The 11336-nt window shown below is 48.4% G+C and overlaps 1 protein-coding gene across 1 annotated transcript in view; it reads left to right on the top strand.

Annotated features, from left to right (window-relative positions):
• Positions 1 to 11107, top strand: part of CACNA2D2 (calcium voltage-gated channel auxiliary subunit alpha2delta 2) — a 750433-nt gene extending 739326 nt beyond the window's left edge. The window contains exons 35-39 of the mRNA XM_025204332.1: positions 1262 to 1317; positions 2777 to 2900; positions 3934 to 4043; positions 4739 to 4827; positions 5123 to 11107. Coding sequence (XP_025060117.1) covers positions 1262 to 1317; positions 2777 to 2900; positions 3934 to 4043; positions 4739 to 4827; positions 5123 to 5251 — 508 coding nt within the window. The 3' untranslated portion in view covers positions 5252 to 11107. The remainder of the gene's footprint in view (positions 1 to 1261; positions 1318 to 2776; positions 2901 to 3933; positions 4044 to 4738; positions 4828 to 5122) is intronic.
• Positions 11108 to 11336: the final 229 nt, after the last annotated feature.

Genomic DNA, 11336 nt, shown 5'->3' with positions numbered 1-11336 from the left:
TCAGCAGGTTTCGTGGTCAGGAAGCATTTCCTGGAAACATCTCTTTTAGCCCAGTGCAGCCCACATCTCCCAATTGTACTCATTAGACCACACTAAATCTTGCTCCATGGCCTCAAAGTTTATTCACTGAAGATACAATGTTGTGTATATCCTTTAGCCACCATCACACATGATCACACACTGCATACACATACATATGCGCACATACATACACACATGCTCTCAGCCCTCATGCCTCCTTTAAACAGTTATTGCATAGTTAATCTTAAAGTTTAAAATACAGATATCTAAAGTTAGGCACCTAAATTAGTGGCCTGCTTTTCTAATATACTGAACAACTGGTGCTGTCCATGATTTCAGTGGAGCTGGAATGCTTAACGTCTAAAAATTAAGACTTTTTTTAGGTATATTAATGCAGATTTAGATTATATAGATTTAAATGACTCACCTTTTAACCACCCACACTTGAACAGTTTGGTTGTAATGCTTTATAAGATGCTCTGTGAATCATAAATGTGGTATTAGATACAGTGGTGACAAGCACGCTATGAGAAGTTAGAAAATAGGGCAGGGTACCACTTTATATGCTTTCATAGTATCTGATGGAGTGAGTAGTCTGTAGCTTATGAAAGCTCATACCTCACTTATAGACAAGTTAGTCTATAATGTGCTACCCTTCCTTGCCTACTGCCTGACCTCAGATTAACATAGCTAACTACCTCTCTCTACTCTATGAGAAGACAGATGGACAGACTAGAAAGGCAGACAGACAGATTGCATTCCTTCTGTGGATTTTTTTGAATCATACATTTTTTACTATGAGGAAACCTGTCTTTTATCCAGTTTTGTCTTATTAGCTTGAACTGGCCCTGTCTAAGTTACTGTACATGCAGTTCTTTATCATTGCCACATTCTACTGAGTTACACAATCAAAGAAAAGCAAATGTGAACAAACTGAGTGCTGTGCTGTTTCACTGAGACAGCAGCTTCTCTGAGAGCCATTTTGGATTTTACCAGCCAGGCAGTCGAATGGGTTGGCTTTCTTCCCATGTGCTGACTATATCTAAGAGTCTCAGAGCCTAGCAAATCAACCTCCACCACAAAAGAAAAATTTTGCTTTTTACTTGTGACCATATACATCATGTCAACCTGGAACAGAGCAGTACGCAGTCTTCAGTCCCTACTCCCTCCTGCCTAGCACCTGGTAATGTATTCTGATGAACCTACATCAACTAATGTTTCTGGCATTTCGTTCCCAAAGGTCTTTGTTCCAGCAGTTCTTGTATGGACTCACCTACAGCAGTTGGTTTCAAACAGGTAAGACTTCACATATCCATTCGACACAGTGCTGGGAGGGGAAAGCAGGGAAGAGGGAATAGTAGTAGAAGTTTAAATATATGACCAGTTATGGAGAATAGAAGGCAAATGATAAAGAAATGAGAGGTACATCAGATCAATCACCCAATCTTCAGTCAGCAGGAGCCTGGAGTTGCTGTGGAAGGCTCCCAGCTCGTCCATAGAGATTTCTGTGGTACTTTGGATTGGTTTTCACTAGAGGTGCACTGATACATTGGTTCGATATCGGATCGGCACCAATATAAAGAAAATTAACTGTATCAGAAATCAGTCTGATGTGGCCAATAATTTGGCTGGTAAATGCCCATGCATGCGTGCAGCTGCAGCACAGCATGCAGGAAGCGAGGCGCACAGCCTGGCAGCTTGGAGAGCTCCATGCAGTTGATAAGTCTGTTGTGGTGGAAGGGGAGTGGGGAGGGAAGGGGTGTGGGGGAGCAGATCAATGGCCCCCGCAGTGAGGGAGGGAATGGGGCTGGGGCTGGGGTAGGTGTTGCCCAGCTGGGGCAGGGCATGGCACGGGACGGAGCCGCGGCTTGTCCGGGGGAGGGCAGCTCCTGCCACTGTGCGCACCCTGGGAGGGCATGGGGGGGTCATGTGCCCCCAGATATGTGTGGGGCACGGGGGGGGTGGGCTGCCGCTGCAGGCTGGGGCCAGGATTGAACCGGGCTTTACCTGGTGCATGGTAGGGGAAGGGGTTGGGCCAGGGCTGTGCTCGGGATAGGCGGTGGAGATGGAAGGTGGAGCTATGAGGGGGCTATGGTGAATTTTGGGGTGGCTGCAGTCCCCCCCATAGCCCCCTCCCAGTGCCACCGCCACCCACCCCAAGCACAGCCCAGCCCAGCCCTCACTGAGAAGAGCCTGGCACAGCCCCAGCCCACAACTGTAGCCACCCCGCACTGTGCAGATCCAGGGGCGCACACACCCTGCCATACCCTCCCTGGCTGCATGAAATGGTGAGAGCCACCCCCCCTTCCCGCACCCCATGTACGAGCTGCAGTTCTGTCAAGTGCCCCACCCTGCTCTGGCTGGGCAGCACCTGCCCCAGCCCTGCCCCAGCCCCACTCCTCCCCCCACTGCAGGTGCCTTAATCTGCACCCCCCCACACACACACACTCCTTCCTTCCCCTCTCCCCTTCCACCACAACAGATTTACCAGCTGGACACAGCTCTTCAAGCTGTAGAGCTGGTATCGGAAATCGGATCATATCAGCCGATATGCCTCCTTAAAAATCAGTTATCAGTATCGGCTCCCAAAATCTCTATCAATGCACCCCTAGTTTTCACATCTGTGGAAGGTATTTTTAAGCCAGCAAAGGCTGGCTGAGTCCTATCCATAGGATCAGGCAGGATTAGAGAAGCGTATTTCATTTCAGTGGCATGGAAGTGAGCAGCCAACAGTGTCTGTTGTTCCCGGTCACAGAGGATGTTACAGCAGACAGCATGGAATCCAGAGAGACCAGCTGCATCACCAAGCAGACCCAGTACTATTTCAGTACCGTCAATGCCACCTATAATGCCATCATTGATTGTGGAAACTGCTCCAGGTCAGTGCAATGAGTTCCCCAGCACTGGGTGCTGTAGTAGCTGAAATTGGTAGTGATTATGCAGAAAATAGCATCTGGGGTGGAGTTCACTGCAGGAAAATCCTGGTTCTGTCATAATGGTAAGAGGGCTGTGGGTGGGCAAGAATGTTCTTTCTGCCAAATAATCTTTGAGATGGTAATGCTGAGGGCCCCCTGATCTGTGCAGCAGGCATCACTATATTGATCCAACCAACAGGCAAGAACAGAAGCAGGCTACTGAAAAATAGTAGGGCAATGAATGAAATGCATCCCTGAGCCCTTTAACTCCCAGTAAGGTCAGAACAGAGCCCTGTGTTGATGAGATTTGAATTGGGTACCCCCTTCCTGAGAGTGGTACAGCTTCTTCCCAATAGTGTCAAGAACTGGAAGAAACACAACATTAGCCACTCCCACAGCAGTCACAGGTGACAAGGTACACAGCCATACTGAGTGTCTGAAGGTTTGAAGCCAAAGGCACCATGCACAATCGCTGCACTGCACCAGGCATGAGCCCTGCAATACATGGATGCAGACAGTAGTCTTAGTGAGCTGGACACCAGGGGTTTCAGAATTCACATTGGTGGACCCATGATCCTAAAGCAGACACAGGTTATCACAGTTTACTTGAAAAATTTCCTGTCCCAGCACAGGGACTTTATCACCTAAAACCTCACAGCCAGGGCAAGAGGAGCTCCACCAGATTGGATGAGGATACCTGATGGGGCTTATGTTCTGGAAGCTCCTTTGGTGCTTTAAGCTTCTTTCCCCTTCCTCCATGAAGAGACTCAGGATATCACAGATCACAAGAGATAGGAAGGTCTGAGCTGGGGTTGCAGGATGACCAGGCTGAGGAGGAACCTCACAAACAATGGCTAGGGCCTCCCAGGTATGGCCAGCTGTGTTCACTTGCTTCCTTCCATAAGACCTGCTTGTCAGAGATGCAGAGAAGAGGACACCCAAAAATGAAGGAGAGAGGATACACACATCCATCTTACCCTGTGCTTTCTTCCCCCAGGCTATTCCATGCACAGAGGCTTGCCAACACCAACCTGCTGTTTGTTGTAGCAGATAAGCCTATATGTAGCCAGTGTGAGTCTGTCAAGCTTCTCCAGGCAGAGATACGAGGTATCCTTTGATGGTTTAGAGCATGTGCTTTAACAGTTCTGGTCTCAGGCTCAATCTTGAACACTGGCAATTCAAGTGCAAGAGGGCCAGAGCAAGGCTAGTGCACTCATGGTCAGAGTTATCTGGATAAAGATAAGTAGTCCATGATGATGAAGTCCCTGGTCATGGTAGGACCCTCTCAACAGCTCCAGTGCCTTAAAAATAAAAAAAATCTGTCCTTACCTGTCGCTTGCTTCAGCTCTAGCTGCTTCATGTGTCCCTGCCTTGGTTGAGCTTGGGTCTGAGCTTTTTTCCTTCTGGATCTGCACATCCCCAGCAATTTTTAGAAACCTATATGGCTGTTTACAGGGTCTGGAGAATATAAATTATGAGAGAAGTTTTTCAGGGAACTGGGATTATAAGAAGAAATGAAGACAACCTAATGGAGGTCTGCAGGGATGGGGAAAAGGAGCTGACAAGAGTGTTGATATAAATCATTCACACCAGAAGAGGGTGCAAATTGTACCAGGAAGGTACAAGACAAAACACTTGAGAAGGTCTCTGTTCTTTCCTAAATCCCAGACCTCATGAAGTCCTCAGCATTGTGGAGGGCCTTCAGTCCCAATTGTTGAGTTCTCAAAACTCTCCTCCCCAGCACACTTGCACCCACAGAATCCTGTTGTTTACAATACATTCTGTTTCCTTGACACACAAAGCTCCACCGAGAGATCCAAATCAATGTGAGCTGGTGGACAAGCCCCGGTATCGGAAAGGTCCCCACATCTGCTTTGACTACAATGCAACAGTAAGTGGGGAAAAGGAGTGGAGGGCTCTGGGAGAGTGGGTGGAATGAAGGCTAGGCATGGGATGGCTTGGGTCAGCTGTGGCCAGAAGCCAAGGACATGATGGGTCACATGAAATAACTCTCCCTTAATGTGAAATATCTCAAAATATGAGCATATCTGACCTGAGCATCAATCAGTAAAAGCAGATTCCCATGCGGGAGTTTCCTTTCCCCCAGATCCCACAAGGTATCCACGCCAGGCCCCTGCTTTACTCCCTGACCCTGCAGAAACCCTTCTCGCCTTTTGTCTCCACAGGAAGATACCTCAGACTGTGGCAGAGGGACATCCTTCAGACCCTCCCTTGGTGTTTTGCTGTCTCTGCAGCTGCTCCTCCTCTACTTGACTGCCAGCCACCACCCACTGCCCTTGGCATCTTGCCTTTAAAGCATCCATTGGGTCCAATCCATCCATTTTTTCTTTTATTTAAATCTCCATCTCCATCTCCTCCAGGCGTGTTGGAAAAGGGCAACTTCTTCTCGTCCCATCTGCTCTGGTTACATCTTGGCAATCGCTCATGAGGACCTCCTCTTCCTCTGCTTGGGAGCCTGGAATATCTTTTCTGTTTGTTTCTCTCCAACCTTGCCTGTCTAGTGCCTCTGCGCAGCAGGCTGGCAAACACTGAGCTCTGCTAAAGACTTGGGGAAGGACGAGGCACCCTGAGGCTTCTGTTCTTCTTCAGACAGTGAGCAACCTTGAGCTCTGCCTCACTGACTCCCACCCTCTCCCTCCCATTGAGCTGTTGGCCAGATATGAAGAACAGTGGCCTCGTTTTCTGTTTGGTTTATTTTTTTCCCATGGAACCTGTGGAATTCTGGGAGAGTTTTTGTAGTTTCCACTGACAGATGTCTCGTCATCTTGCTATCTTAAAAGTATTTAACCAACAACAATGACAAATTAATATTGTGTTTGAGGTAATTTACCTTCCCACCCCACCCATCCAAACACAAACAAAAGCATAGAAGAGAAAAAATATTGTGTTTTCTTGCCAAATCAAGACTATAGTCTAGTTAACTTCTCAGCCAATTGCAATGGCTTTTTGAACTCAAAACAGTCAGACATCATAGTTTTAAGATGTCCTCATTTGCTTCTCCATTCCACCAACTTGCTAGGTGCTTTCCAATGCCATTGCTTCCAAGTCTTGCATTATTTATATCCATCAGTCTGATCTTTTATTATTTTTAGCCTGAGGATTTTAAATCAGATCTTTCTACATCTAGTTTCCAACATTTTAGCCTGAAAAATTACAGTATTTATTGTCAACAAGGAAACAAAAAGAAAAGAAAAAAAAGAACTTAAATTGAATTTCATGGTCAGTATTATTTATTTAAATCAATAATTCTATTGTGGGGAATTGGGGGGGAAAGGGGTCCATAGACCCTCAGCAGCCATTGATGTGTATCATTATAGGTGTTCATGTGTGCTTGGAAGGAAATATGGCTTTTACAAACTAGTTGTAATGGATAGCAGTTCCCAGTATCTCTAATATACCCTGAGCCTGATCCAGAGCGGACTGAAGTCAATGGAAGGATTCCCATCAACTTCACTGGGTACTGGATCAGACCTTCAATTCCTGCTCTCAGATCAGTTGATCACCTCAGCCTCATTCATTGGGCATAAAAATGTTTGGGGTGAAAAAAAGAAGGAACAAATTTTCTTTTCTAGTCTTAAGATCACTGTGAACAACATTCCCTCTCAGCCTCCCGCTGTATCTGCCTGCCCAATGGACATTCCCTTGGCCAGTAGGCCAAACTCACCACACATAAAAAGAACTTTTTCCTGGCTCATGATGTCCCCTCAGTCTCTAGAAGCACCCTCTTACCTCTACCCTGGTCTGGCAACATCTGTCCCTGCAAACACATGGAAGGGTGTGCTGGCCAAAACTATTCCTCCAGCCTTTTCTCCTGCTCCCAGCCTGGGTCCTGGTCCCTGGTTCTTGCCTCCTGGCTTTTACCTTTTCTGGCTCAGGGCAGATGTTCTCTATCTGCCTCTTAATTCTCTTTGGGGAGGGCAGTTCCCACACCTTTGATTAGGAGGTCTTGATTCTGCATAAGCACCTAGGAATGAAAAGGATACAGCCAGACCTTTTGAAAACCTCTGGACCTGGTTTAAGAATGTTGAGCACCCACTACAGCAGTTGACATGAACAGGTTTCAGTACATCTCAAATTCACCCAGATGTTACCCCATTAGTTCAGAAGAGATATACTAGGGATGAATCTAGCCATATACCAGTCCAGAACGACTGGTGCCCAGTGCAGCACTAGAAGGTCTCTGAACTGAGTGGACCAAGCAGGGTTCCTCTTGATTTCATATCCAAGGGACAAGTTTGGCCTGTTGTGCCACTGGCCAGTGTGGGCTGCTGACCATGGCTGCTTTGGGCAATGGGCTGAAGACCTGGGACAAGAAAGCACTGGGTTAGACATGCAGAAGGTCACATCCAGCCCCAGAAGTGGAGCTGAGGACATTGTTATACTGGTTCTAGTTCAAGCACTGCCAGGCAGTGCAGTGTGGTTCCCTGGGAGCATTGCTGAGTGGATCTTTGGCACATTTGCTTGGTATCCTTTTAATTTCCCTTTGTATTGGGATTGGGGTGGGGCATGTTTCGTCTTTCTTGCATCTCCACAACCAGCCCTGCCTTACCTGACATTTCCTTATGGTCACATCCTTTCACCGTTGTGAACTCCCCATTCAGACCCCCTGTGGTCTCTACAACTTCGGGCTGAGGAACTTGATACTTTCCCTTCCTCTGCCCCCACTTCTAAATTCATCAGCTCAGCGTGGGGTAAGGACCACCAGCCATAGGCAGGAGCTGTTGGTATGAGGTGGAAGGTTTCTGTGGGTGACCTTCTGCCTGTGTAACACAGCTGGTCTGAAGCAGATAGCCTGTGTAGGGCAGGTCAGAAGGAGTTGATGGGGGATAGCAATGATATCAGACCTGGGCAAGGCAGAAAAATGGGGAGGGGCACCCAGCAGGCACAATGGGAGGTGGGTGTTGGGGCCTTAGGTGCTACCTCGGTCTTGTCATTTTAGAACCCTGAGGTGTTTGCCCCAGGCCTTTCAGGGGATAAGCTCCTAGCTGAATCACCCAGCTGGAAAGCAACCAATGGACCTGCATGCTGACAAGGTGGGTTAACACAGTGGAACAAGTCCCTAGAGCCTCATCTGGGAGGCTGAGGTTGGAAGGGAGGGACCAGCAAAGGTTTCAGGGAAAATCATACCCCACCCCACCTCCCTGCTGCTGGTTCCCATCATGAACTGTTGAGGAGGTGAGGTTTCACTGTTCACCTGAATTGGCAAAAAGGTGGCCTGGAGACAGTAGCAGAGGACCAGGAAAGTAGTGCCAGTAGCATGTGCTCAGCTGGAGTAGGAGGACCTTGGCAGGGGCAGCGGGTAGGGAACAGGTTGTGGTGTGGTTGTGGGGAGGTCTGGGTGGTGAGTACATTGCTCCATAAGTGTCCCTGCCCCATGATTCTCCATGATCCTGTACACATCATTCCTAGCCCTTAACATCCCACAAAGTTCATCTGGCCAGTATAGGGAGGGCCAAACTGAATTCCGAAATGGTGCGCTAGTCCAGGGGGTTTCTGTGCTGGCTTGAAGCACAGCACAGACCCATCTGTACTGGCCAGCCTGGCCATGTCCACTACTTGGATGGAGGCACATTTAGCACATGGCTGCATCTGGAAAGTGACTCCTGTTAGGACAGTGCAGAAGGCTGCAATGTAAATGTTTTGACAATGCTAGAGTAGAAGGTCCCTGTCTGGTCCTGCAGCCCCTCCTTTCTTCCTATGCATCCAGAATGCACTAAAATATGAAATTGGCTGACTTCAGGTTGTACGAGATCAGCCCCTTGGATGTGCCCTGTTAACATCATGGCACTAGGGCTGTATGCCCAGTCAGATAGAGAGCTTCCTGGGTGCCAGCCACAGTGCACAGTCCTTCCTATGCTTGCACCCAGCCATGCACAAATGTTCACCTCCAAAAGGACTCACCACCTCCCATTTACACACGTGCACACACATGCCATCTTGCAAAAATAGACTTCTCTGCATGAGTGCACACAAACCACATGTGCTTTCACGTGTATACACACAAATGGGTATGCACAAGTACATTCTTGCACACATAGGCATCTCTGCTCTGAATGCACATGTGGACACTCCCTTCCTTATACCTTCTACCACACAGGTTACTATGTCTGAGCTTCACAGGCCCCAGATGGCCCTTTGGAGCAGTGCTTCTGCTGTCAGTCCTCATTCAGGAGCCTGGCTGGGCCATCTAGCTCAACTCCAGCTTGATGTACAACAAGGTCAGAGCCAGAAAGATTGCAGAAGTGTGAGAGCACACAGGGCTAAGCCTTATTTTTCCCCTTGTGCCCACCTGGTATATACTGGATCTTGCACTAGTTCTACCTGGAGGAAGTCTTACCAGATCCCACCATTGCTGTAATGGCACCATCCCCTCTGCTCCCAGGCTGTGCACCAGGCAGGAGAACAGGGCTCTCCTAGCTTGAGAGAACTTCCAAGAGGCCTCCTAGTGTTGCTTCAGCTCCTGTGCTGCTGTCAGTGGGGGCGGGGAAGGGGGGGCATTGTAACAGACAGCATAGATAAACGGCTTGCACAAAACCTTATCTCAGAGCAGATCTAGTAGAGCCTTGCCATCACTGCCCCTAAAGGAGTAACAATTGAGTGAGACATCCCTGAGAAGCCCTCTATTACCAAAGCCCCAGAGAGTGTATTTTATGAGAATGCAGAATCTGTGCTCTAGGATTTCCCCGTAACTCCCCTGAGTGAAAACAAGTGTTAATGTGTATTAGTTCAAATGGTTGGCTCTGTCCAGAGGTAATCCTGTTTCTAACAGATCTGGCATTGAACTTCCTGCACTGGGACAACCTAGAGATCATCCAAGGCAAAACTCTGGCACCCTTTTTCCCCATCACCACTGATTCTAGCACTTCCCTTGGTCTCCTGGGGATAGAGGGACACTTTCCCACTGCCTCCCAAGTTCCCCCATTTTTCTCCTTTTTTTTCCTACCTCAGGCAAAGCTGCAGGGCAGACATGCTGATAGGGTCTTAGAAATTAGAGATGGAAAAGACCTGTGGGCTGAAGCCCAGTGGTGCTTAAGATGAAGCCCAGTGACCATCATTAGGGTCCTGCCTAGGGTGCTGTAGAAAGAAAGGTTTTTGAGATCTGAGGTGGGGTGGGGAGGTAGCACACAATTTCTTTGCTATGAAGTGGCTAGGAGCCGTTGTAGTAATAACCGTTTTGCTAATGTGGCACCATCACTTTTATTGCACTTCAGAGTGAATCTAGGTCCTGGCCACAGAGCTCAGACCAAGATGGTGGAGCAAGAACACGTTTAGGAGCAAGAACATCAAGAGATAAATCCCTAATGATCACATAAGTTGCATTAGCTAGCTGCTGCAGCTGAGTGGTAGACACTGAGTTGTCTGCAAGCACAGTCCGAGCTAACACAGGAGTGGTGAGCCCAGGGGAAAGGCAGGGGCTAAGAACAAGGTAGGCAAACTGCACTAAGCCAGGATCTGAAGGTGTTGGTGTACATAACGAGGGTCATCATGCTGGACATAGGACCACTGAAGTGAGTGGAAAGGCACCTGGCCAGGATGAAAAGATCAGGCCAGGCAGTTGGGGTGAGATGCTGTTAAAAGACAGCATACAGGAAGTGAGGGAGCTAAGATGTGAGCTATTGGGAAGAGAAAAGTGGGTGAGGTGTCTTGTGGAATGATGGGAGAAGATGGCTGGAGTGGGAGCATTTAAGGGGAGAAGAAAAGATTTGCACCTGTTATAGAAAGACTGGGAGCCAGCATGGGAGTAGAAGCACATGCAGCCATGTCCTGACCTTGGCCAGAGCCACAGGAGACAAAAGATAATTCTCCTAGCTAATGGTGGCTGGATGGGAAAAGCAGAAGAGAGTCTCTAAAGTACATTGAGTTTGGGTGTGGAGTCAGAGTGGGAGGGAGTCAGGAAATCATCGATTTGACCCGTGCCACCTTGGGGATGTGCCTGGGCCTGGATGAGGTCTCTTCTCATGCCAAGTTACTCACCCTCTAGTACCACACCAGGAGCTGGATTTGGCCAGTTGAGCCAAATCATTTTAGCTGTGTCCATTTGCCTCCCAGCTCCACACCCACCTGACAGCCAGGGGAGGCCTGGGGCTGGTCGAAACTAGTGCCACCCACATGCACCATGTTTTTTTAAACTATGTTCAACTAAAACAACCTGCGGGAGGGGAGGGGAGGGGAGGGGAGGAGGTTGGGGAAGGGGGCACCAATGGCCAATGACCTTGATGAGGTGTTGTGGGTTTGACCATCAAGCTGGAGAGGGGTGGGGGGAAGGGAGGTGATTCATTAATTAATGATTGGGTTAATTAATGGTCATTTTGCTTGTAGCTTTTTCAGTGTGTGTTTGATTACTGTCTCTGGGAAACGTGTTTTGAACAGATGGCTGGC

This window comes from Alligator sinensis, unplaced genomic scaffold (genome assembly GCF_000455745.1).
Source record: "Alligator sinensis unplaced genomic scaffold, ASM45574v1 scaffold858_1, whole genome shotgun sequence".
Classification (NCBI taxonomy): Eukaryota; Metazoa; Chordata; order Crocodylia; family Alligatoridae; genus Alligator; species Alligator sinensis.
The sequence above is the reverse complement of the archived record's forward strand: the minus strand, read 5'-3'. Positions and strand labels throughout refer to the sequence as shown.